Raw genomic sequence first — 27,554 nt, 5'->3', positions numbered from 1 at the left:
GTGCTTACTTTATACGACTGATTTCGCAATTATAACCTTTTGATAGAGGGTAGAATTGCGTGCTTCAGGTAGAAATCAGTTTTATTCATACCTAATGTGAATTGTTAAAAAATTCGATTTCAGTGAAATAAGTGCAAAACAGAAAATCGTAGTGATAAAGTGATATTGCGCAAAGTGTTGTCAGTATTGCGACCGAGGGTTCGTCTGTTCGTGCCTGTCGTTCGCCTAGTCCGGGACCTCTTGCAAGCTCCCAAGCCCAGGGGAGAAGTAATGTCATACGACTTATGGGTTCGAGAGGCCTTGATCAGCGAACAGACGTTCCCTCTATGGTATCAGGTGTATCTTACCAAGATCACCCCTACCATAAGGCGAGAGAGACGTTTTTCTCCTCGTCATCCTAAGGCTTTTCGCATAAGAAACCGTGGAACAAGGTTTCGAGGCCCTTTAAGCGAAAGTCAGTCCTTTCAGGACAGGTCCAGCGTCCTGGTTTTAACTATTAGGACAGCTCTGACCCTATGCAGTCATCGGAAGACTGCTCGCCGCCTAAACAAAAGTGTAACACAGACTCCGAGAGTCTTTTTGTAGGCAAGGTTTTGCAGTCACAGACGTTACCCTCGTCTCTTACTGCAACCATGCCCGTTGATCCTAAATGGGTTGTACGGCAAGACATGCAGAATAAGCTTGCCTACCTTATGGAAGACTATTCTGCCGATAAGTCCGTTGAGCCTAGCCGTTTATCTCATCGAGATCCTGGCCTTCAGCCACCCTAACGTTCCTTTGTGCGTCCTGTTGACGTTGGCGTAGCCAAGTCACGTCAGTCAGGTTGTTTAGAACCACACTCGATGCGGTCTCGTGTGGATTTTCAGCCACATTTGGACGTTAGGCCACTTGCTGATGCTCCTGTTGACGTTCAGGACGTTCGCCAACAATCGGAGTTGACTTGTTTTGACGCTGAGCGTCAACCTCCGCATTCTAGAGTTGTTTTGACTGCTCAGACTAGGCGGTCAAAGCAGTCTCGAGTGGACGCTGTGCGTCCTCACGCACCTGTTGTTGTTGACAGTTCACAGACTGTCAAGCAGTTACATGACGTTGCGTCCTGGTCCGCTACTAATGCACCAGTGCGTGTGGACTCTGCTTGTTAAGCATTGCCACCACGGTAGGTCTCTCCCTTGCTTGAGACTCGGCTATTGTCGGACAAGGTTCCTTCAGATGAGGAAGTTGCTGTTCCCCCTCCTACTGATATTCCCTTGAGGACTCTGTCAGACGGAGAGGAGCCTAAAGCTTCTTAGCCCTCTATGGACTTTAAATAAATCATGCTGATTTTTAAGGATCTTTGTCCGGATCTTTTTGTAACTGCTGCTCCTCGTTCGCCTAAACGTCAGAGCTTACACTAGGCCTAGCTACTTCGAAGCCGTTGTTTTATAAGCTAGTGCTCTCTCGCTCTTCTAAGAGAGCTTTACGTTTGCTAGGCGACTGGTTTATCACCAGGAGGAGTTTGGGGGAGACAGCCTTTGCTTTCCCTACTTTTAAGCTGGCTTATAGAGCGAGAGTCTGATATGACACGAGAGAAGTTCTCGGCTTGGGAGTTCCTGCCTCTGCCCAGATAGACTTCTCAAACCTCATAGACTCTCCCTGGCGCCTGGCCATGAGACGCTCCAAGATTTTACAGGTCGACTTCAGAGCTATTTTCGAGCGTTTGAAGTTTTGCTGTACAATTATGTCATGCATAAACAAGGCTTTCAGGGATGGCTCCAATGATCTGACAGCCACGTTCTCTGCAGGAACAAGTCCCTCAGGGATGGCTCCAATGATCTGGCAGCCAGGTTCACTGCAGGAGTACGTAAGAGGCAAGTGCGCTCAATGTGTTCATTGTCAAGACAAACTTCACGATGAAGTCTACCAGGCTGTCTTGACAGCATTTATGGAAGGCGACTGGATGGTCTCTCTCGACCTTCAGGAGGCATACTTCCACATTCCTATACACCCGGATTCCCAACCGTTTCTGAGGTTTGTTTACAGGAATGTGGGGTACCAGTTTCGAGCCCTGTGCTTTGGCCTCAGTCCTGCGCCTCTCGTGTTTACGAGGCTCATGAGGAATGTGGCAAAATCCCTCCATCTATCGGGGATCCGAGCCTCCCTGTACTTGGACGACTGGCTTCTCAGAGCATCGTCCAGTCTTCGCTGTCTGCAGGATCTACATTGGACGTTGAGTCTGGCCAGGGAGTTGGGACTTTTGGTCAACCTAAAAGTCCCAACTGATCCCATCCCAGATTATTCTATATTTGGGGATGGAGATTCGCAGTCAAGCCCTGCTCGAAGTCCAACTAATGCTGAAAAGAAAACGTTTGTTCAGTCAGGAGTTGGAACAGTCTCGTAGGGACTCTCTCATCCCTGGAGCAGTTTGTCTCACTAGGGAGACTACACCTTCTGCCTCTCCGGTTCCATCTAGCCTCTCACTGGAACTAGGACAAGACGTTAGAGACGGTATCATTCCCAGTCTCCGAACCAGTAAAGGCATACCTGAAATGGTGGGACAGCAATATCAGTCTGAGAGAGGGACTATCCCTAGCAGTCAAGAACCCAAACCATGTGTTGTCCTCAGACGCGTCGGATTTGGGTTGGGGTGCGACCCTGGACGGTCGGGAATGCTCGGGTCGGTGGACCTCAAGTCAGAAGAGCATGCACATCAACGACAAGGAGCTATTAGCAGTCCACTTGGCCTTGATGATATTCGAAAGCTTCTTCGAAACTAAGTGGTAGAGGTCAACTCAGACAACACCACAACTTTAGCGTACATCTCCAAGCAAGGAGGCACTCCTTCACGCTGCTCGAGATCGCAAGGGACCTTCTCTTATGGTCAAGAAATCGAGGCATCTCCCTGTTGACGAGATTCATCCAGGGGGACTTGAACGTCTTGGCAGACTGTCTCAGTCGGAGGGGTCAGGTGATACCCACGGAATGGACCCTCCACAAGGACGTGGGCAAGAGTCTTTGGGCTACTTGGGGTCAACCCACCATAGACCTCTTTGCCTCCTCGTTGACCAAAAGGTTACCAATCTATTGCTCTCCAGTCCTAGATACAGAAGCAATCCACATAGACGCGTTTCTACTGGATTGGTCTCTTCTGGACTTATATGCATTCCCTCCATTCAAGATAGTCAACAAGGTACTGCAGAAGTTCGCCTCTCACGAAAGGACAGGGTTGACGTTGGTTGCTACCCTCTGGCCCGCGAGAGAGTGGTTCACCGAGGTACTTCAATGGCTGGTAGACTTTCCAAGAAGTCTTCCTCTAAGGGTAGATCTGTTACGTCAGCCCCACGTAAAGAATGTCCATCAAAGCCTCCCCGCTCTTCGTCTGACTTCCTTCAGGCTATCGAAAGACTCTCAAGAACTCGAGGCTTTTCGAAGGAGGCAGCCAGTGCGATTGCAAGAGCGAGGAGAGCTTCTACCATTAGAGTATACCAGTCGAAGTGGGAAGTCTTTTGAGACTGGTGCAAGTCAGCATCTGTGTCCTCGTCCAGTACCTCTGTAGCCCAAATCGCAGATTTTCTTTTACATCTGAGAAAGGTTCGCTCCCTTTCAGCTCCCACGATTAAGGGCTACAGGAGCATGTTGGCTTCGGTCTTTCGACATAGAGGCTTAGATCTTTCCAACAATAAAGATCTCCAAGATCTCCTTAAGTCCTTCGAGACCTCTAAGGAACGTCATTTGGCAACTCCTGGATGGAACTTAGACGTGGTCATAAGGTTCCTCATGTCAGACAGGTTTGAGCCATTACATTCAGCCTCCCTGAAGGATCTCACCCTCAAGACACTTTTCCTAGTGTGCTTGGCTTCGGCTAAAAGGGTCAGTGAACTTCATGCCTTCAGTAAGAACATCGGTTTTTTCTACAGAAAAAGCCACTTGTTCACTTCAACTTGGTTTCCTGGCCAAAAATGAACTGCCTTCTCGTCCTTGGCCTAAATCTTTTGATATTCCTTGCTTATCAGAGATCGTAGGCAACGAACTGGAAGGAGTATTATGTCCTGTTAGAGCTCTTAAGTTCTATTTAGCTCATACTAAGTCATTACGAGGTAAATCTGAGGCATTATGGTGCTCAGTTAAGAAACCATCATTGCCTATGTCAAAGAATGCTTTGTCATATTTTATCAGATTTTTTTAATACGAGAAGCTCATTCTCAATTGAATGAGAAAGACCGATGTTTGCTTAAGGTTAAGACGCACGAAGTTAGAGCTATAGCAATCTCCGTGGCCTTCAAGCAAAATAAATCTCTGCAAAGTATTATGGACGCGACTTTTTGGAGAAGCAAGTCAGTGTTCGCGTCATTTTACTTAAAAGATGTCCAGACTCTTTACGAGGACTGCTACACACTGGGTCCATTCGTTGCAGCGAGTGCAGTAGTGGGTGAGGGTTCTACCACTACATTACCCTAATTCCAATATCCTTTTTAATCTGTCTCTTGAAATGTTTTTTAATATTGTTTTTTGGGATGTACGGAAGGCTAAGAAGCCTTTCGCATCCTTGTTGATTTAGCGGGTCGTCAAAGTCATTTCTTGAGAGCGCCCAGATTAGGGGTTTGATGAGGTCCTGTTGTATGGGTTGCAGCCCTTAATACTTCAGCTCCTGGGAGTCTTTCAGCATCCTAAGAGGATCGCTGGGCTTCGTGAGGAAGACAGACTTATAAGGCAGAGTAATCGTCTAAGTCAACTTCCTTACCAGGTACCTATATATTTTGATTTTGTTATATTGATAACTGTCAAAAACTCTTAGCTTATACGCTGTAAACTTAATTAACTCTGGTCTCTACCCACCGCCTTGGGTGTGAATCAGCTATTATATATTCACCGGCTAAGTTAAATATTTAAAAATGATATTTTAATTATAAAATAAATTTTTGAATATACTTACCCGGTGAATATATAAATTAAAGGCCCTCCCTTCCTCCCCAATAGAGACGCAGCGGGACGAGAAGAATTGAAGGGTTTGTTTACATGCAAGAGTGGTATCTGGCCGGTAGTTGGCGCTGGTGGGCACACCCGCAACCTTCATAGCGATCGCTCGCGAGTTTTTTGAGTATGTTTTCTGTCGAGCCGCTGAGTAGCAGCTATTATATATTCACCGGGTAAGTATATTAAAAAATCTATTTTATGATTAAAATATCATTTTTCTTACTTTTTATCCCTCCAAGCACTTATAGGATTTGTAGGTAGCATAGGAAAAATTATGCTTTAATGCAGTACCCAGAAAGTCATGTTAATAATGGAAAAGGGTAAATACATTCATTAGTGTTTGCAAACTTTTGAGTATTTGCCATTAATAGGATTTAATAGAGAAGAATATGAATTGATAGGGGAATCTAGTTTCAATCAATTTGACATATTGTAAATATCTTAACTTAAGAAGTATTTTTTCTTGTTATTTCCTCTTGATTTAGAATTCATAATTGCAGGATTTATTTGTAGTAACCAAGATATATCTGTCTGTTGTAAAAGAGTAAGCCCAAAGTCTATATTATCCTTCAAATGTTTTAACCTTTTTAGATTCTGACCTTCCACCAGTTTTGGCTGTGCCATGTGCACCTCTCCTGTACCTCTTTTCTTCAACAGTTATTTGTTATTACATAGATACAAACCATTGTCCTTTGACACTCATTTTTACTTTGGATCCAAGTGTTACACCTAGTCTTGACAAATGTCAAATTTTGTCCCCATCCTCTTTACAAAAAGGACAATGGGTTAGCTTTTTGTCAAACCGATTTTTCTGTATATGCCGGGTTTGACACTTCCCTATCTTTGTGGTTATCCATAAGGAGGTTGTTGGATTCATCTTCTATGCCCCCGAATGGACCTTGTAAGACTGACACTTCCAGGAAAGAAAATAATTTTCTGTTTGGATCTCAGTTCCAGGCTCCCATCAACAATGGAGTTTCTTATTTTGAAGGCTGAATTTTTTTTTCAGGACAAAACAAATAACATTTTAAAAGTAATTTATTTTTCCTAGCTATTGGAACCTAATTTTTCCATCACTCTATACAAAACCTTGCTTTGTTCCGTAACCGAAATACAAACCACGCTATTTACAATGGGTTTACCTTTTAGCGCAGCCATTAGAATTTAACGAGGGTGTATTACCCCCGCGCTAGTTAGCAGGGGGGGGGGTTAGGGGAGTGGTAGCTAGCTACCCCTCCCCCCCCTCACACACGGATGAATGCTCACTTTCACTTTTGGCTCGGACTGTGACAGACGTCTCTGTCTTGGTCCTCTCTTGGCAGCCATTGTTTGTTTTGTCTTTACTTAGTTGCTTACTTTTCATTTACTGTACTCAATATATATGTAAACATGTTTTCATGTTTGTATATATATTTGAGTATAGAAATCAGTAAGTTTCCTTTTCAGAGTTGTGTGTGTAGTGTACGATATCTACGTGGAGTCCTCGGCAGTTAGACCACCACGGCGTAATTTTTGGGTGGCGATCGAGTTTGACTTATGTCTTTCTCTCTCTCTCTCTCTCTTGAGGTCGTTCACCCTTTTACTACGTGTTACTACGCCCTTGTAGCTTCCTTTCCGTGTGGGGGGGTTGCTACGCCGTACGTTTGTCTCAATTAGTTTATGAATCTAATTGTAGTTTTTTTTTTTTTTCAGCTTGTAGAACGATTCCTTTCGGGGTTTTCGTTCTTTCTTTAGTGTTCATTAATTTTAAATTACATAATTACATAGTTACATAATTATAATTGTTATAATTCTGTTTTGGTTACAGCTCTCCTTCCGTGAGTGTAAGTGGTTGTGAGGGCACGTGCCTGTTGTGTAATTCTTTTCCTTTCCCTCGGGATTCCTCTTCGGAGCCTTCCCGGGGGAATGAATGTGTACTAATGTTTTTTGTTTTATTTTTTTACAGTTACCGATCTAGTTCGTTTCTGTAATATGGCAACGGTGTGAGCTGTCTTGTTGAGGCCTGGGGATTCGGCTGTTGCTGCCTCCCCCCTTGTATTTTCGTCAAGGGCGTGTCTCCTTCTACTGGAAGTACTCCCGTGACGACGGACAGCTCTCCAGTTCATTTTAGAACTCTCAGGAGGCTTGCCTCCTTGGGCGGGTAACTTTCCTTCCGAGGGAAGTTGGTCCTGTCCAGGCTTGAGTTTTTCCCCTTTTGGGGGGTTCTTCTCTTGCCTTTTTTTCGTGCGACTATGCTCTTGGTGCTGAGCAATCACACCTGCAGTTTCGCTCAAGGGGCTGGGCAACTGCAGGAGCTCCTCTTCGGAGGATTGCTCCTTTTAGGTCACTGACTGACCAGTCTCTTCTACGAAGTGTTTCTCTTTCGTTCGCGAGAGAGTACACTCATAGAGACTCCTCTTCGGAGGATTCTTCTGTCGCCGTAAGGCCCACCGTCCGCCTCGTCGTAAGGGCCTCTCATCTCCCTATAATGGTGCTAAGAGGCGCCTTTTTGAATCTCTGTTTGCAGCCTACAACTCCTTTTTCTTGATCTTCCGCCTTGGTGCAGATGGACAGCAGTCTGACCTCGTCTTCCGACGGGCAACGGTCTTCCCGACGGACAACGGTCTTCCGACGGACATCAGTCTCCCGGCGGACAACGATCCCTTCGGGGAAAAGGGTTGCCTCCCACAGGGGTTCTTCCCTTGCGTGTCAGGGTTCCCCTGCGCGCCCTTCTGCTGTGTTCTCTCCTGCTCCTGCTCAGTGTTAGCGCACAGGCGCTCTCCTGCTCATCAGCGCTCTCCTGTTCATCAGCGCTCTCATGATGATCATCCCTGCTGTTCCTGTTGGTTCCTGTTACGCGCCCTGTGCGCCCACGTTCGCTCTCGCGATCTAGAACTTCGGTTCAGGTCGGGGTCAAGGACTTTTCTTCTATGCGCAGGCTTCCACGCGTTGCCTTCTGCTCGTCAGCGATCATCAGCTCGCCAGCGACCACCTGTCTCTCGGCGATCTCCGGATCGCCCGCGTGTGTTACAGCCGGCACGCCAACGTTCTCCAACACTTCTGAAGGAACATGGTTCGCCAGCTACTAGCTCACCTGCGCATGCTGCTCGCCATCGCGCGATCGCCTACCTGCGGATGCTGCTCGCCATCGCGCGATTGCCCACCGGCGGATGCTGCTCGCCATCGCGCGATCGCCCACCTGCGGATGCTGCTCGCCATCGCGCGACCGCCCACCTGCGCATGCTGATCGCCATCGCGCGACCGCCCACCTGCGCATGCTGATCGCCATCGCGCGACCGCCCACCTGCGCATGCTGCTCGCGATCGCTCACCTTCGCATGCTGCTCGCCATCGCGCGATCGCTCACCTGCGCATGCTGCTCGCCATCTCGTCGGCAAGCCACAACGCGCCATCGCCAACTTGTCAGCGCTCACCAGCTCACCACCGATCGCCTGTTGATCCATATCGCCAGCGGCCTTCCTTGCCCACGCGGCAGCGCGTTTCCTCGCCATCGCGCTAACGCTTGCGTTCGCCGCCTCGGACTCGTGCTCATTCACCTGCCCACCCTCGCGACCGCTCGCCTGCGCGCCCGCGCGACCGTTTGCCTGCGCGCTCGCGCGACCGTTCGCCTGCGCGCCCGCGCGACCGTTCGCCTGCGCGCCCGCGCGACCGTTCGCCCGCGCGACCGCGCGCCCGCGCGACCGCTCGCTTGTGAGCCCGCGCGATCATTCGCCTGCGCGCCCACACGCCCACGTGCCTGCACGTCTACGCTCATGCGCGTCCGCGCCCATGCTCTCCAATGTCCGCCCGCGCGCGAACCAACGGTGTTCCATCGCGCGGACAGACGGTGTTCTGTCGCGCGAACCGACGGTGTTCCGTCGCGCGAACCGACGGTGTTCCGTCACGCGAACCGACGGTGTTCCGTCACGCGAACCGACAGTGTTCCGTCACGCGAACCGATGGTGTTCCGTCGCTCGAACCTACAGTGTTTCTTCGCACAAACGTCGGCTTATTTCTTGCAGTATCCATTGCTCGTCTATGGGTTATCGCTCACCGACCACCAGCTCTCGCCCTTCCTACCACGCTCGCCCTCTTTCTGCGCTCCTTCGCTCACCTTCGTTTGCGTTCCTGCGTTACCACGCATGGGCGCTTCCACGTTCGCCCACGCGCAAATCTTTGAATTACCATTGCGCGAGCTCCAGGGCGATTGCGACCACGATTCCCATTGGGGTTTTCGCAGCATGGCCAGCCTGGTGAGTTCTTCTGGAGCGTATTTCCAGAACACGGCCTCACCCCGTAAACGCAGAGCATGGCACTTGCATGAATAGGAGAAACTTCAGGGAGATCTGAGCAACACTCCTCTTTCCAGAACCTGGGTTAGCCCTTCCCCGTCATTCCCTGGAAGGATTTTTGGCGGGGGGGCTTTCCGTTCGAGATTTCTCCATCGGACAAGGGGTGACTGCTTACCCCTTCCTCTGGGGGCTTACCAGGTCCTTTCCCTCCTCGGTTACGGCCCGAGGTTTGGTTCAAGGAAGCTACAGGAAGATCATGGTTACTTTCCTCCTCTCGAGCTCAGGCACCTTGGCCTTTCGTCGTTAAGTATCTAACTTGCGGACAAGCTCGATGTTGTACCATCTGGACGCGCTGACTGAGGGCTTCCTTCGGGTGTCTCATCTGTGGAGGTCGACGACCTCAGACACCCTTCCATCCTTGAGAAGAGTTTGTTTGTGCCCAAGGACAGAGACTTAGACAGCGGCTGTGCGGAGGAAATCGACTTCCGTTTTCACTCCTCCAAGGCGCTTTCTTCCAGACTCTTCAGGGCTCCAGCGCCCTTTTCTTTCAACCATGTCGGCCTAAGTTATCGGCTACGACAACTGGGACAAGGTGTCCAATTGCAGTTTCCTCCTGTCAGGAACAGATGGCACGGGAGGCTCCCCCGGGGGGGCATAGTCCTAAAAGGAGCGGCAGAGTTCACGAACTCTAGGATTGCAGGTTTTTCACTGGGAGGATGCTTAAGGTTACTCATCCGAATGACAGCTTCCCGATGCCCATTCCCGCACAATCTCTGTGATCAGCCAAGGATATCGCGCCTGCCGTCTCTGTCAGTGAATTCAGTGTCTCTGAACCTCTATGCCATAGCGTCAGCAAGAGTTGCCCGGTTGGGCAGAATGATCCATACCTTAGGCGAAGGTCTTCCATAGGATCATCGACGGCTTCACCCCCGGCCTCTTCAGTCGATCCTTTCTTGTAAGGAAGGATCTGAGAGGGGAGTTCCGTAGTCGACCTCTCAGCCCTGATCAAGTTTGTCGAACAAACTTCGGCCAGCATAGAACAGCAGAATCGATCAGACTGGTAACGAGGCGACAGGAGTCCTTAAACCCTGGATCGGAAGGACGAGTACTTTCAGTTTCCATTCCATCCATCTTCCAGGGAGCTCGTCGAATTCAGCCTAGACTGCAAGTATTCCTGCTTATGATGCAGTGTGGTTATCCCGCCGTGGCATAGCAGGTTTTTTCCCCCAGAGAACTCTCCCTGCCTTCCTCATGGCCGCTCAGGTGCAGGCTTCCGCCTCCTCTGCTGTTTGGAGGGCTGGTCAACTCCGGTAGGCTCGGGTTCGACCTTCTTCAGCGCCGGGACAAGCTTCCGGATGCTTACCATGAGTGTGGGTTCATGGTATTTTGCTTGGAGCCTTCTCTTCTTCTGCCTCAACATCTGGAGTACCTGGCCATGATATTGAGTCAACGGCCTTACCACGTTGGAAACCCCGCTTCTCGTCCGTCCAGCGAGGTTAAGCAACGTTGGTCCTGGTCGGTACTTGGATGGGTGACCACCTGGGGACGCCAGATTCTGTTACCACATCCTCCGAGCCTTCCTTTCAGTTGACTGTGGCAAGACTGAGGAGAGCCGCAGTACCTGTTCTCAGTCAAGCAGAGCTTTCAGCCCTACCTTGGAACGTTTCCTAGTTCTCCTTTCCTCATTGACCCGTCTATAGTCCGAACGGTCGCCTCAGGATAAGTTCCATGTGGGGCGGTCCAAGTTCCGGTGGCTTCAGGCAACTTTTAACCGGACTTCCTGGTCTCTGTGGGACCAGCGGAACTATTAGACCTGCAATGGGTGTTGACCTATGGAGCCTCTTGATGGTAGTGGATATTCTCGTCCTTTCCCCACATTCTTGATGCTGTTCTCGGACTCGTCAAAGGAAAAGGGGGGGCATGTTCCGGTCCAGGCCTATGGTCAAGACCTGAAGGATACCTCTCCATCATTCAGGCAGGCTTAGGGGCCTTAGTCTGGCCCCTCTACAGATCCTACAGCTCCTGCCGAGTCGCCCAGTGCGCGTCGACTTCATGATTCTGGCGTATTCTAACCAGCAGGGGACGCATTTTCACACCTTCACATCTTGCAGTAGAGATACCGTGATGATTGAGATTCTCTCAATACCACCATCGGCTCTCTCATTCCAGGCAGGGGAATGTTCTCTCCGACTATCCGAGCAGAGCCTCGTAGAGAGTGTACCTGGGGGTCTTTGACCTTGGGTAACCAGCAAGTCCTGGTCTGGGGGACCTGATCGCGACAGCTTGGAACCTCAAGCTTCCGCTGTTCTTCCCCCCAGTCTCAGACCCCGAGACTCTGGCAAGATGCATTCCGGTGATGGTGGGACAACTTCGACGCCTGCGTCTTCCCTCCTTTTTGTCTGTGGACAATGGGTCTCAACAAGACCAGGTTGTCTGTCAACCTTTCAATGGGAGAGCTCCACTGGGACTATGCGCAGAACGGTTTCTGGACCCTCTGCTTCCTCTGACGGAACTCCCGGGAGAGCTTCTCCCACGGCGCAGACTACTCAAACAACCACACTGCGACATTTCTCCCGAACCGGGACGTCGCTTCGGCTTCATGCCTGGAGACACTACGCTTCCTCCTCAAGAAGAGACAACCCGCTACAGTCGCGGTACGGAGGTCACGTCATCTGCGATAGTCATCTGCAGGGGTCTTCCAGGCAAAGCGAAGAGTCTAAGGTGGTTGGTGCCGTGGGAGATATACCTCTTCCCTTGAGGCCTCTTCTCCAGCAATAACGGTCTTATTGCCTTTTGGCGGGAGGAAACTCCTTTCCGCTCTCGGCAATGAAGTCTGTCGCTCAGGCTTTCCCTGACCTTTAGGCTTAAAGGAATAACTTTTTCCTGCCCGCTGGATCTTTCCTCGCTCATGCGAAGCTACGATCGTCCCTGCCCTAGTCGGAGGAAGACCTCCAACTTGGAGCATGGCTCGGACTTTTAGTCCTTTAAGAGATCTTCTCAAGACCCTTTACGACAGGCCTCGGATTGTATTCCGCCTTGGGTCTCCTGCTCACTCTGGCCACGGCCAGTGTGTAAGCAATCTTCTTGGTCTCGTACGACTCCCCCTTTCTAAGGAAGAGGGGAAGGCAACATTCAGGTTCGCTCCTGAGTTGTTGGCTAGACTCAGAATCTGGGGGTCCCGGCCCTTCGGTCCAATTCCTTCAAGATTTCGAGTCTCCATTCTGTATCTGATGTCCCAAGACCTTCTCTTTCTTGCCAGTAAAGGAATCGAGAGGTTAGCTTTGGGAACAGCTGCAGTTTGTCCTCAGTTGCAGCCGATTTGGGAGCACAAGGAGGACATGGGGGGAGAGTCACCAGTATACCTCTTCAGCTTGGACTCAAGGACATTCATCTCGTCCTGTCTCCAGACCCTCCCCCGTCATGTCGCCCTACAGCACGATGTTGGATACATCGCAACGTCCCTCGCCTTCGAGTAATACTACTCTGTGACGCAGGTGCTACAAGCTGGAGTCTGGAAGCGTCTAATGACCTTCGCAGCCCGCTTCCTGCAGGGCGTGACCCACAGGAGTCTTGATACGTTTTCTATCGCTCTGTGGTGGCTACACAACAGCTGGTCTAACCTCAGGCTCCATTTTGGACAGGTAGCAGAAGGTTGAGGGCATTGTTATCAGGTTTTAGCCTGCATGAACGAAAGAAGTATATCTGGCCCTTATTTCTTTCTTCATCATCCCCTCTACGGGGAGGCAGCATCCTGGTCTCTGCATAGCTGACGTCGAACCTCTGCAGGTAAACCATGCTTCCTTGTGTTCCGAGTATTGAGTCAATACTGTCGCGTCCCCCATACCCTGACGAGGTGGTATTGGGAACGTCCTAACCCAGAGTTCCTTCTGGAACACCAGGTCAACTGCCTAGGACGGGTCACACTTCTTCCTTCACACACAAGCTTATGTAGGCCACACGGTTCCTTGCGGAGCAAGGAGCTTGTGAGGTGCAGGGACTCCTTTTCTCGAGTGCGACTCACTCGGATTCTGAGTCCCCGGGTAAAGCCAAAGCCAGTATGGTTGGGGACTTTCCACCCTTCCTAATGGGTAAGTCACCCATTGTAAATAGCGTGGTTTGTATATCGGTTACGGAACAAATGACAAATTCGAAGATAATTTGTATTTTTCCTAACCATACAAACCTTAGCTATTTACACATATTTGCCCGCCAGCCCTGTCCCCCAAGACAAGTCCTACCTCTAAGTGAAAGTGAGCATTCATCCGTGTGTGAGGGGGGGGAGGGGTAGCTAGCTACCACTCCCCTACCCCCCCGCTAACTAGCGCGGGGGTAATACACCCTCGTTAAAATCTAATGGCTCGCCATTTCAGCTGCGCTAAAAGGTAAACCCATTGTAAATAGCTAAGGTTTGTATGGTTAGGAAAAATACATATTATCTTCGAATTTGTCATTTTTATAGGGGATATTACTTTCGGCGTAGCTGAAAGACGAAGCTTAAGATTTTAGCGAGGTATAACTACCCCAACTGGTGGGGAATGGTGGGGGCTAGCCAGCTACCCCGCTCACTCACACACCTAGGCTGAGCATCCACTTTGCTTTTGGCTCAGCAGAGTGTGGATGTTGCCACTGTCTCCCGCCTTAGACCTTATTTGCCAAGGGAGCACCCACTCATTCTCTGATTTGTTGCAGATGTGGCTGTCGCTTGGTGTACATGGTCCCCCGTCGAAGGAAGTTCTGTTCGAACTCCTTTAGTTGGGTGCTGAGAGGAAGCTTACACCGTATTCCTCAGAGGTGGATCCTTCCCCCTTTGGCCGCAGTACTGTATAACCTTGGTGTTGCTGCCCGCCATTTGGGACTTATGGTCCTCTACTGTGGCTGATGCCGAGGACTACGCTTCTCCCTTTGCTGAGTTCTGCTGAGTTTTGGGGAGAACTAAGTCCGAGGCAATGTCCTTGTTCGGGAGGACATCTCTCTCGTCTGCAAGAGAGAATTTATAGAGACCAACGAGTGACTTCTGAGCATACTCCTGTTTGGAGGAACCTGCTAGACATTCCCATTCGGGGTGCGTCGAGGGGAGTAGTATTTTACTTGTGACCCCAGGCCTTTGGGCTCTCGTCACGCTGAGCCTTTGGTTTCTTGTTACACTTAGAGCCCCCGGGTTCTTGTGACCCTGAACCTTCAGGCTCTTGTGACTTCGAGCCTTCAGACTCTCGTCATGCTGAGCCTTCAGGCTCGTGATTCCAACCCTTCGATCTCTCGCTACGCTGATCCCCGGCCTCTCATAGCTTGACGACTGCTTGCACCACACCATCTCTGGCCTTTGGTCTGAATCAGAAGGGTACCAGCATATAAATTTCTTAGAGATGAGGGCAGACTTTCTTTCCATTAAACATTTCCACCAGTTTGTGGCGGGGCACTCCATGGTCTTGATGAGCAACAACACCATGATAGTAGTCTACTTGAACAAATGAGGCGGTACCTTTTTGCAGCCCCTGTGCCATCTAGCAGTAGAGATACTTTGATGGGCAGAAGACAACTCGGTGTATATATCTGCTCGTTGCATTGCAGACAATCTGAGCAGATAGACTCAGAATTGGGCTCCTAGTGGTCTTTGAATCTTCTAGTAGCCAATAAAGTCTTGACTTTGTGGGGTTCCCAACTGTGGATCTTTCGCGATGACCTTGAACTTCAGGCCCCCGTTCTAATGCTCCCCAGTCTCAGATCCCTAGGCTCTATGGCAAGATGCATTCCAACAACGGTGGGACAACATCAATGTTTACGCATTTCCCCCATTCTGTCTGATGAGAAAAGTCCTCAACAAAGTCAGAATAAGTGAGAACTTATCAATAACTCTGATGGCTCCGGTATGGCATCACGCAGTGTGGTTCCCAGACCTTCTGTAGCTCCTGACGGAGCTTCCGAGAGAACTTCCGCCACGACACAATCTACCCAAATAACCACATGCTATCATCTTCCACAAAGCTGTAGCTTCGTTTCGACTTCACACCTGGAGACTGTCCAGCATCTCCTCACTCAAAAAGGCAAGGATGTCTGTACACCTCAGATGCTCTTCAGTGTCAGTCTACCAGGCTAAGTGGTCGGTTTTATGTGGTTGATGTCATGGAAGGGATATCACTCCCTTCGATACCTCTATTCCAACAATAGTGGAGTTTCTAGCATACCTTTGGGAAGAAATGCTTCTCTCGGTTTCGGCAGTCAAAGACTACCACTCAGCCTTGAGTCTCGTCTTTAAACTGAAACGAGTAGATATTTCCTCCGTGTTGGAACTTTCTCTCCTTACGCGAAGTTAGGAGTTGTTCCGTAACTGAAATACAAACCACGCTATTTAATAGGGGTATTACTTTCGGCGTAGCTGAAATGACGAGCCATTAAAATTTAACGAGGGTTTACTACCCACACCACTAGTTAGCAAGGGTAGGGGAGGGTAGCTTACTACCCCCCCTCCCCTTCACACGCCTGTTCTTGAGCTCACTTTGCTCTCGGCTCGGATGGTAGTCGGATGTGTCCGCTTTCATCCTCGCCGCTCATAGGCAGCCATTAATGCTTTTTTTAGCTTTTTCTTTATGACAGGTTTGTGTGTGAAGTTGGCCTCTTCGATTATGCGCACCTGCCCTGGATTACCCGACCGCCCCTGCAGAACATTCATGTCGGCGGTTGAGACAGACCCTCACACCCTTTGCCCCTACTGTAGAGGTCAATGGTGTGATAGTGGTAACAAATGTGGTGAGTGTAGGGAGTGGTCTACCTCCCAGTGGGAGAGGTTTTCTCGGCGACGTAAGAAGAAGTCCAGGCGGGATATTTCTCCTTTGAAGGTTTCTTTGAAAGGAGAAAAACCCAAGGACTCTTCTTCCATTGCTCAAACCTCCACTGAAGCTCCCACTCGGTCGGTCTCTTTCGAGAGACCGTCGAGTGGTAGCGTAGACCATGGTACTGTTTTCCAAGCTCGGGGTTCGAGAGATGGCGTTGCTTCCCCTAGCGAGGCAGCTCCACCTCTCCCCCCGGGGGAGGATGTGTCACTAACCCATCTTTTGCAGCTTTAGTCTTCCTTGGGGCTCGACTACATCCGAGTGTATGCCGCTGTCAAGCAATCGCCGACCGTGGCAGACGTTGATCCTCTGTCGATTGTCGACGTTGTGGTGTCAGAGGTATCCAATGCGGTATCTCCTAATACCTCTGCCTCTTCAAATCCCGCAGTAGCTGAAGGCTTAGTTTCTCCCGTTCCTGCTCAACCAACGAGGGAGAAACTAAGTCCAACAGTCTCTCCTGCTAGTGTTTCTTTCCCTTGGGGGAGTTCACTTACAGAGACTCCTCTTCGGAGGACTGCAGAAGGTCAGCATGCAAATCCAACGGCCCCCTGAGGGCGTATCCGTCGCAAGGCTCGCCTTCCTCTTATCCAGAGAGGCCTTCCTTCACCTGCGGTGAGTAGGCGCCTCTTTGGTTTGTCGTCATCGTTGGAGTCCACCGCAGAGGAGCCTCTTCAGCGATCACCGACTGTTCCTGCTCTGGTCCTGGACCTCTCAGCTGATTGTTCGCGATCCCCTTCGGTGGAAGGTCGTCCTTTTAAAGGACACATCGACCTTCCACCCGTCAGACCTGCCGTCACCTTTTCCTGAGGGCTGATGCGCGCTATGCGCCGACGAATCCTGACTTTCATGCTCGTTAGGCATCGAACCCTAATACGGGATATCAAGGGCGCCATGCTGATGATGGGCATACGCGGCAACGTTCTCCTGCGCGCCAGGCTTTGTGCGCCCACACTCACCTGCGCGCCATCAACCTCCTGCGTGCCAGCAACCTTCTGCGCGCCAGTAACCTCCTGCGCGCCAGCGCTCTCCTACGAGTCAACGCTCTCCAACGCACCAGCGCTCTCCAACGCGCCAGCGCTCTCCTGCGCGCCAGCGCTCTCCTGTACGCCAGCGCTCTCCTGCATGACAGTGATCTCCTGCGCGCCAGCACCCACGCACAGCGATCATCTCTCCTGCACGCCCACGATCTTCGGATCTGGGCGCTGTTGGGAAGTCGAAGGTGACTTCTCCCACGCGTCAGCGCTCACCAACGCGCCAGTGCTCACCAACTCGCCAACAGCTGTCTTCAGCGCGCCAGCGCTCGCCATCGCGCCGACACACGCAGTCTCCTACTTGTGCCCACGAGGATACGCGCACGCGTCCTGCGTGCCCGAACCCATTCTCTCCTGCAGTTGCGCGCCACCATGCTGACGCGCGTCCACGAGATGCGCGCCCATGCGCACAAGCTTCAACTGCGCGCCCGCGCTCCAGGGGTAGCTCCTGCGTGCGCATGCCCTACGACATCTGCTGGGGCGCGCGAACTCTCGCCCGCGTGTTCAACACGCCCGAACATTCGCCCGAGCGCGCGTGCGCCATCAGTCTCCTGCGCGCTCTCCTGTGCGCCCACAGTCTCCCAGGTGCTCTCCTACGCGCCATAATTCTCCTGCGCGCCTGCGCGTGCCCTCGCATGCATCAGCAGTCTCCCACGCACTACCCCTGGTATTCTCCATCGCACGAGCACCATTACGCGCCCCCGCCCACGAGGCTGCTGGATGACAGACGGCAAGGTCGCCATCGCTGCATTCCCCTCCCCGCAAATGCATAAACGGCACATTACGGCGGAAGGGAAACTTCCAGAAAGGGCCAGGATCCCTTTTTCTTTTCAGGCGAACCCACCTATGGGAACTCCTCCCAGGGATCCGTCGATCCCTGTCCCTCCAGAGGGAGTGTCTGACAGCGTGGCTATCAGTCAACAGCCTTGGTTCGGAGCACTAATCAGAGCAGTTACGCATGCTTTCAAGCCTGTTCTCTCTGAATTAGGTCGCAGACCCTTGGCTGTTTCTACCCATCTGAAGAGAAAAAGAGGAGTTCCGGACGTGGTAACTTCTCCAAGAACTAAGTTGACTCCACGCAAGCCTTCGAGGCAAGTTCTTTCAACCCCCCCAGACTTTTTCTCCTTCCCTGTCGGACGAGTACATCCCGTCCTCAGGGGAATCATGTGAGGTGGGGCGTTCCCCCTTCGCACCAATGAGGGAAACCCCACCTCGCGCTGAGAAGTCTTCTCGAGTAGGGGCTGAAAAGAACTTGCCTTCGTCTATGTTGGAGTCGAAGGACTCGAAGACGGTACTAAAGTCCTCTACAAGACCTAGGACGGAGTCAACTAGCCACTCGGAGAACGTCCACGCACCTCCCCAAGAAGAGCCTTTGGGGACAGGAGACTTCGCTGCAAGCCCAACGTCAGGAGGAGAACTACAAGAGACAGAGTATGCGTTTTGGCAGGTTCTGACTCTAATGAGGGCTCTCAATGGGTTTGCCAACCCAGAGATCCCTCCTCGAGAGGGCAAGGACACGATCTTGGACTGCATATTTGGCACTCAAAAACCTTCCTGGGCCAGTGCAGCTCTGCCCTGGTCTCAGGGGGTTAAGAGTACCAGGGACAAGATCGCTATACAGCTCTCCGAGTTGTCCTCCAACCGTTCCAGTGCTGGCAACAAGCTTCGCCCACCTCCTCGCGTATAGCAAAAGAGGTACTTCGAGATCTTGGAGGAGCCTTGTTTAGCTCTTTCTCTCCACCATTTGTTGGAAGAGCTTACCGGTGGAGTCCCTCTTGAGAGACTCTCCAACCGGCAGGTCTCATTCTCGGCAACCGAGATCCTTAACCAGGAGAAGGTTGCGAAGTGTGCTATGCAAGTCACGACATCTGGTTAGGGACCTTAGGTATCTTGATACGCTGTGAGGATTTCTCCAAAGAACGTACCAGGAAAGCTATGGAGACGTTCCTCCTCTCAGGCACTCGCACGATCGAGTTTCTGGCCCACCAAGTCTCGAACTTGTGGGCAAACACCATCCTGAAACGTCAGGATGCGGGGGCTGAGAGGTTCCATCAGAAGGTCCCTAGCACTGAGATAAATAGGCTCAGGCATTCTTCCTTTGACGTCTAAGTCCTATGAGCCTCCAGCACCCCAGTAGTCCCGTCCGACCAAGAACACAAAACCAACGGCAGGAGCGAAGGCAGTGGTGTCGAAGCCCTTTCTTGTCAAGGATAGGAAAGGCAAAAAGTCCTCCAGAAGAGGTAAGAATCCTAGAGGGAGCAGCCGAGGCCGCAAACGGTAGGATTGGCAGTCCCCCTGCATGTCCAACAGTGGGGGAATGCCTACAAAGTTGCGCAGACAGGTGGCAGCAACTCTGGGCCGATTCCTGGACGATTTCCGTAATCAGTCAGGGATATTGCGTCCCGTTCACAACTTCTCTACCTCCCCTGACGACGAATCCAGTGTCATTGAGCTCCCTTGCCATGGGATCAGGAAGGGGGCAAGCCCTTTGAGCAGAAGTCCAGACCCTGTTGAAGAAGGGTGCTCTCCAAGAGGTCGTCGACGGGTCCCCAGGCTTCTTCAGTCGACTCTTTCTTGTAAAGAAGGCGTCTGGAGGCTGGATACCAGTCATCGACCTCTCAGCCCTGAACAAGTTTGTCAAACAAACTCTGTTCAGCATGGAGACGGTAGACACAGTCAGACTAGCAGTGAGACTGCAAAACTTCATGTTTACACTGGATCTAAAGGACGTGTACTTCCAGATCCCAGTCCATCCGTCTTCAAGGAAGTACTTAAGATTCAGCCTAGTCAACAAAGAGTACCAGTTCAAGGTGCTGTGTTTCGGTCTCTCCACAGCACGACAGGTTTTCACCAGAGTGTTCACCCTAATATCTTCGTGGGCACACAGGATTGGTATCCGTCTCCTCCGTTATCTGGACGACTGGTTGATCCTTGCAGACTCGGTGTCATCCCTTCTTCTACACCAGGACAAACTTCAGAGACTTTGCCAGGATCTGGGGATCATGGTAAATCTCGAGAAGTCCTCTCTGCTTCCCACTCAAAAACTGGTATATCTAGGCATGGTTATAGACACCAATCTCCACAAAGCCTTCCCATCAGACGACAGGATAGCAAGGCTGAGGAAGGTGGCAAGCCCTTTTCTCAGACGAGAAGAACTTCCAGCCCAATCGTGGTTACGTCACCTCGGTCACCTTTCATCATTGGCTCGTCTAGTTCCCAACGGTTGCCTCAGGATGAGATCCCTCCAGTGGCGATTCAAGTCCCGGTGGAATCAAGGTTACGATTCCCCGGACGTCCTGATCCCTATGGGACCTGCAGAACGGACGGACCTCCAGTGGTGGGTGACAGACGAGAACCTACGAAGAGGAGTGGATCTTCTCGTCCTCCCCCCGGATTTGATGCAGTTTTCGGACGCTTCAAAGAAAGGGTGGGGGCCCCACGTACTGCACCACACGACCTCAGGCCTGTGGTCAGAATAAGAAAAATACCTCCATATAAATCTCCTAGAGGTGAAGGCCGACTTCCTGGCTCTTCAACAGTTCCAACAATACCTGGCGGGTCACTCTGTGGTGGTGATGAGCGACAACACCACAGTAGTGGCTTACATCAACAAACAAGGAGGTACCTTTTTGCAGCAGCTATCCCATCTATCAGTAGAGATACTGAGATGGTCCGAAATCCACTCGATTCCACTATCGGCACGCTTCATTCCAGGCCAGAGGAATGTGTTCACCGACAATCTGAGCAGAGCGTCTCAGATAGTGAGTACCGAGTGGTCTTTGGATCATCTAGTAGCCAACAGAGTCCTGACTTTGTGGGGTTCTCCGACTGTGGATCTGTTCGCAACAGCCCTGAACTTCAAGCTTCTGCTGTACTGCTCCCCAGTCCCAGACCCCAAGGCTCTCTGGCAAGATGCTTTCCAACAACGGTGGGACAACATCGACGTTTACGCCTTTCCCCCGTTCTGTCTGATGAGGAGGTTGCTCAACAAGACCAGAACATCGGTCAATCTCTCAATGACCCTCATAGCTCTGCTATGGCATCACGCGGAATGGTTTCCAGACCTTGTGCAAGTCCTAACGGAGCTACCGAGAGAACTCCCTCCACGGCACAATCTGCTCAGACAACCACATGCCAACATCTTCCACAAAGCCGTAGCTTCGCTATGACTTCACACCTGGAAACTATCCAGCATCTCCTCGCTGAGAGAGGATTTTCGCAGCAAGTTGCTGTCAGGATGTCTGGACATATGCGAAAGTCATCCGCAGCAATCTACCTGGCAAACTGGAATGTCTTCTGTGGTTGGTGTCGTGGAAGGGGTATCTCTCCACTCGATGCCACTATTCCAACAATAGCGGAGTTCCTCATGTATTTGCGGGAGGAAATGCGCCTTTCAGTCTCGGCAGTGAAAGGCTATCGCTCAGCCTTAAGTCTAGCTTTCAGGCTTAAAGGAATGGACATTTCTTCATCGCCTGAACTTTCTCTACTCTTACGTAGTTATGAACTTACCTGCCCTCAGTCGAAAGTGAGACCTCCTCCATGGAACGTGGTTCGAGTTCTCAGGTCTCTTAAGAGACCTCCCTATGAACCATTACGCCAGGCATCAGATCGCCACCTAACCTGGAAGACGGTGTTCCTGCTAGCTTTGGCTTTGGCGAAGCGTGTTAGCGAACTTCATGGTCTCTCGTATGGCATCGCCCATTCAAGGGGATGGGGAGAGGTAACGTTCAGCTTCGTCCCTGAGTTTATTGCTAAGACTCAGAATCCTGGAGTAGTGGATTTCTAGTCTCCGTTCTGTAACAGATGACCCAGACCATCTCTTACTATGCCCAGTAAGGAGTTTGAGGCTACTGTATATCTTAAAAGAACAGCTGCAGTCCGTCCTCATGTGCCAGCATTATTTGTCAGCACAGGGAGGACTAAGAGGAGGGTCACCAAGAACACCATCTCGGCATGGATTCGTAGGGCAATTCATCTGGCCTTGAATCCAGATCCTCCTCCGTCACGTCGCCCTAGAGCACACGATGTCAGGGGCATAGCTACGTCCCTGGCCTTCAAAAGAAATTTTTCAGTGACGCAGGTTCTTCAAGCTGGGGTGTGGAAGCGTCAGACAACCTTCACAGCCCACTACCTGCAAGACGTGACCCACATGAGGCTCAATACGTTCTCTATCGGTCCTGTGGTGGCTGCACAACGGCTGGTTTAAAACCTCAAGCTCCTTATTGGACAAGTAGCAGAAGGTTGAGGGCATTGTTACCCGGTTTTAGTCTGCGTGAATGAAAAGGTTTGACTGGCCCTTATTCTTTTCTTCATCATCCCCTCACTTGGGGAAAGCAGCATCCTGGGTTCTCTGCATAGCTGACCTCAAACCACTGCAGGTAAACCATGTTCCCTTGTGTTCCTAGTATTATGTTAATACTGTTGTGTCCCCATACCCTAACGAGGTGGTATTGGGAAAGTCTTAGTCTACAAGTTTCCATCTAAAGAACTTCAGATCAACTTCCTAGGACGAGTCACACTTCGTTATACCTTCACACACAGCTTGCGTAGGCCGCAGTCCTTGCGTAGCAAGGTTCTAGCGAGGTGCAGGGACTCCTTATTTCTTGGGTGCTTACACACTCAAATAACGAGTCCCCGGGCAAAGCCTAAAAGCCAGTACTGGCTGGGACATCCACCCCTCCTAATGGGTGAGTCACCCCTATTAAATAGCGTGGTTTGTATTTCAGTTACGGAACAAATGACAAATTCGTAGATAATTTGTATTTTTCCTAACTACAAGCGTTAGCTATTTAATCAAACTTGCCCGCCAGCCCTATCCCCCTTGAAGTCCTACCTCCAAGCAAAGTGAGCTCAAACACAGGTGTGTTTGAGAGGGGGGGTGGGTAGCAAGCTACCCTCTCCTACCCCCGCTAACTAGCGGTGTGGGTAGTAAACCCTCGTTATATTTTAATGGCTCGTCATTTCAGCTACGCCGAAAGTAATAACCCTATTAAATAGCTAAGGTTTGTATAGTTAGGAAAAATACAAATCATCTACGAATTTGTCATATTACTTCTCCCCAGTCGGAAGTTAGACCTCCTCCTAGGAACGTGATTCGAGTCCTTCAGTCTCTGAAGGGAGCTCCTTGTGAATCATTATGCCAGACAACAAATCGTCACCATACTCTGGAGATGGTGTTCTTACTTACTTTGGCTTCGGTCAAGAGAGTCGGTGAACTGCATGGTCTATCATACCTTTGGGAAGAAATGCTCTTGGTTTAGGCAGTCAAAGACTGCCACTCAGCCTTGAGTCTCGTCTTTAAACTGAAGGGAGTAGATATTTCCTCTGTGTTGGAACTTTCTCACCTCATGTGAAGTTATGAGATTACTTCTCCCTAGTTGGAAGTTAGACCTCCTCCTTGGAACGGATTCGAGTCCTTCAATCTCTGAAGGGAGCTCCCTGCGAATCATTATGCCAGGCAACAGATCACCACCATACTCTGAAGATGGTGTTCTTACTTGCTTTGGCTTCGGTCAAGAGTGTCAGTGAACTGCATGGTCTATCATACGACATCTCCCATTCAAGGGTATGGGGAGAGTTAATTCTCAGCTTTCTCCTTGAGGTTATTGCCTAGACTCAAAATCGGGGGGTAGTGGATCCTAAATTTGTACCATTCAGGATTGAGTCTTCGTTTTGTAAGCGAAGACCCAGACCAGACCAACTGGTACTTTGCCCAGTGAGGAGTCTGAGGTGTTACTTGAAAAAAACAGAAGCAGCTCACCCCCATGTGTCTATGTTCTTTGTCAGCACGGGGAAGGTCAAGAGGAGGGTCACAAAAAACACCATCTCGTCATGGATTTGCAAGCTCATTGACCTTGCGCTTAATCCTGACCCTCCTTCACTACGACCACCCCAAGCTCATGATGTCAGGGGCACTGCAACGTTCCTGGCATTCAAAAAGAACTACTCTTGTGCGCAGGTACTGCAAGCGGGCTTGTGGAAACGTCAGACGACCTTCACTGCCCACTACCTACAAGACGTAACCACCAGGAGCATGGAAACATTTTTCCATTGGTCCTGTGGTGGCTGCACAACAAGTGGTGTAAACACCTGAAGCTCCTTGATGGACAAGTAGCAAAGAGGGACGAGGCCCGTGGTTACCTGGGTTAGTCTGGAGTGAATGAGTTAGAATGACTGGCTTCTTTCTTTCCCTTGCCTTCTCCTCCCTTTTCAAATCAGCACCATGGTACTCTGCACAGCTGACCTCACCTCTCTGCAGGTAAGATCCATTTCCCTTGTGTAACCTGGTATAGAAATAATACTTGTTGTGTCCCCAATACTGTACCTCTAGTGAGGGGGATTGGGTAAAGTTTTAGTACTCTCAGATTCCTATGACTTGGAGATCCTATTACTAGATCAAGCCACATTGCTGCAGGCTACTAGTTGTGCAGAGCACGACAATTTTAGCGAAGTGCAGGGTTCCTACCGCTAATGATCTAAAGCGTAGGGAGAGAACCTCAGGTCAAATACCAAGAACCAGTTGGCACAGACTTCCTCTCTCCTAAGAGGTTAGTCATGCCCTATGAATAGCGAGGGTTTGTATAGAGTGACGGAACAAATGACAAAGTTGGAAGTAATTTGTATTTTTCCTAATGATATAAACCTGGAGCTATTTATATAAATTGTGCCACCAACCCTGTCTCCCAAGAAATTCGTGCCTGCAAGCAAAGTGGGTGCTCAGCCCAGGTGTGTTAGGGAGCGGGGTAACCGACTACCCCCCCTCCCTTCCCGCTAACTAGCATTTGGGGTAGTTATCCCTCACTAAAATCTTATGGCTTGTCTTTCAGCTCCACCCAAAGCAATATACCCTATACATAGCTCAAGGTTTGTATCATTAGGATAAATACACATTACTTGCAAGTTTTTCATGTTATTTAGGTTAAACTCACCCCTCACCCATCCCTCTCAGTCCTTTGTCTTAAGTGTCTTGACTAGGTTAGGCAAATGCGTAGTTCCCCGTCACTCATCTGTTGATACCTACCATAGCTACTTTGGTAACAGTTTAACTGGCATTCCAGCTTACTCAGAGGTATCCCATATTTTAAAAGACTCGTTTGTATAGCTAAGAAAAATTCAAATGACTTTATGATGTTTAATTTTTTTTATTAAATTTTTTTAATATAGAAGGTGAAAATCATTAGTAGTTATGCTGTACATGAAATCAACCAAATTTTCCCTATTTTACAGGGATTATTTGGAGCAGAGCTTGACGATCTAAATCCTTTGACATATGGTTACCGGACTTTGGCAGCTTTATTGGAAAATCATCCTGAGGATGTTCTTTTACGATATTGTAATGGTACGATAATGGTTTATGCAAGTCAATCGCAGTTAAGTGAAGAGGTAAAAATATTAATTTTTTTAATGTGTATTTTTAGTTTTGTTCAAGTTTTTGCAATAAATACTGTACTGTTTTAATTGCTGCTACAAATAAAGTGGAATTTTGGTATTAAATAGTGCCCTGAAAGACCTTTAGCGAGCCTACATTAAATAATCACAAGTGTTTTGTGAAATAATTTCAACATACAGCTAATCTTTTTGATATTTTGTTTGCTTCTACACAAATACAAACTTAATCCTTTAAATAGATGACAACTTCAGCACCAGCTGGTACAGTTGTTGAATCCTTAACGAGTTAATTACGGTAGTTAACGGCAGGTAGGTGTGGGGTTACCCACCTCCCTTCCTGCCTGACTGACTGGGTCTCTTGACTTAGACAGCTTGGTAGATGTGTTGCTGCTAGCTTCTCATATTTTTCACCTTTGTTATTTAATTTTTTTTGTACTTTGATTTAATATAACTTAGTTTTTGTTGAGTGCACTGTCACTTTTGACAGCAAACTACCCTGGAAGGCAGTATGGTAAAATTGTTTATTTTGTGAATCCCCATGTGTTCATCAAACCTTTTAGTGAGGGTTATGACTGTGTACAGTCCTCTCCCCCTATGAAGAGTGTCCTCCATGCTCTTCCGAAGAGGAAGGTAGAGTGTAGCTCAGTCCTATCGTGGTAGTACAGTAGCCTTTCATGGTAGGAAGTTACCCTGGTTCTGTCCTAATTGTTGCCTGTACCTGCTGCCCAATATTGACTTTACCTTGAAGATTTCTGACTTGAAGTATTCTAGGAACGACATCAATTAGTACTGTTGAGCACACATCACACTTGGCAGTGTGGTAATCCCAGTATAGTGCCGTGTCTGTGATTGTTCCCGGTGCTCCTCCTGTAACAAGACCTCTAGTGGTTTCTGTTGCATCTTAAGAAGCTCATTCTGCTTCCTTGCTTACCCCTCTGTGGGAGTGTAAGCATTGTCTGTTGTTCAGACATTGACTGCTATGTGGTAGCAAGGGAAAACAATTGGCAAAGGTATATACATAGAAGTTTACCCATTCGTTTCTTCCTCTCCCAACACCTCCCTCTACTTATTCTCCTTGTTGGATATTTCTTCATAGAGAAGATGGCAACGAAGAGAACAGTCTCGTAGAAAAGCCTCTCGCTAAAGTATCTAGGGTCTTCTAGCTATTGCTCTCCCCTTCCAGGAGGGAGTAATGGTACACACCCAATATCAGGTACCTCTGGGATCTGGTGTGTTTTCCATCGCTGTTGGATTAGTACTGTAGGTGAGGTGAGGGTAAGACATATGTGCCCAAATTCTGGTTCCTGTTGGGACATAGGAGGATTATTCCTTATCCTTAAAGAGCTGTTCTCCTATAGGAGGGAGCAGCATAGCTTACCTGCCAACTGGTACCTTCAGGGTTGGTCAAGCCAAGGGTTAGGCTAATGTGGTAGCTCTTGCTTATGCACTCGTTGCAGAAGAGCCACCCCAGACTGGACTCCTGCACTGTAGGGTAGGTGAGGGTAAGGAATACGCTACCGTTAGAAGCCACCCTCATTCTCTGGAAGGGAGGAATGGAGCTTACCCAGCGACAGTATCCTTTTGTTCGATTAACTGATGTATGAGCCTGGTATGACTGTTCCTGCCATCGTACAGGTAGCAGGTGAGCGGGCACTTACGTCATCTGGGGAATTAATTTTTTTGTCTTCAACCTTTGTCGTCTGGTCCCGGGAGGACCGTCTGTGTTTTCCCATCATTGGTACCGGGGTGCCATGGAGAAGCAATAGCACTGCCCAATGATCCCCCCCTTGTGCTTGTGCCTGGAAAGTTCATCTCAGACCTGGTGCTTCTGAGTTGGGTCAGGCACCCACACCTGGTCGCCAGAATGAAAGATACACGTTACTTCTGCTCTAGGTTGACCTGTGGTGCCAAAGATCGCCTAACCCCAGATGTAAAGCATCCAACTCAGCCTCTTCCAAGGCCCCATCCCCAAAGATGTTCCTCTCCCATTAAGAAGATGAGAGGAGCTGCGGGAAGGGGGCGTTGACTCCTCCAACAGGACTTCATGCAAGTCCAGACTCCTCCTTTGGGAGATACCTTCCATCCTTG

The 27,554-nt window shown here is 49.8% G+C and overlaps 1 protein-coding gene across 4 annotated transcripts in view; it reads left to right on the top strand.

Moving 5' to 3' along the window:
- The window catches only part of LOC137615478 (uncharacterized), a 192,594-nt gene that overhangs the window by 65,772 nt on the left and 99,268 nt on the right, over nucleotides 1-27,554 (top strand). For 3 of the 4 annotated variants that reach the window (XM_068345387.1, XM_068345389.1, XM_068345388.1), the window contains exon 3: nucleotides 25,305-25,460. The exons of the other annotated variant lie outside the window; for it this stretch is intronic. In XM_068345387.1, the coding sequence (XP_068201488.1) occupies nucleotides 25,305-25,460 (156 nt within the window). The remainder of the gene's footprint in view (nucleotides 1-25,304; nucleotides 25,461-27,554) is intronic. 4 annotated transcript variants of the gene reach the window in all.

Source organism: Palaemon carinicauda, chromosome 21 (assembly GCF_036898095.1).
Source record: "Palaemon carinicauda isolate YSFRI2023 chromosome 21, ASM3689809v2, whole genome shotgun sequence".
NCBI lineage: Eukaryota > Metazoa > Arthropoda > Malacostraca > Decapoda > Palaemonidae > Palaemon > Palaemon carinicauda.
This window is presented reverse-complemented; position numbering and strand designations above follow the sequence as displayed.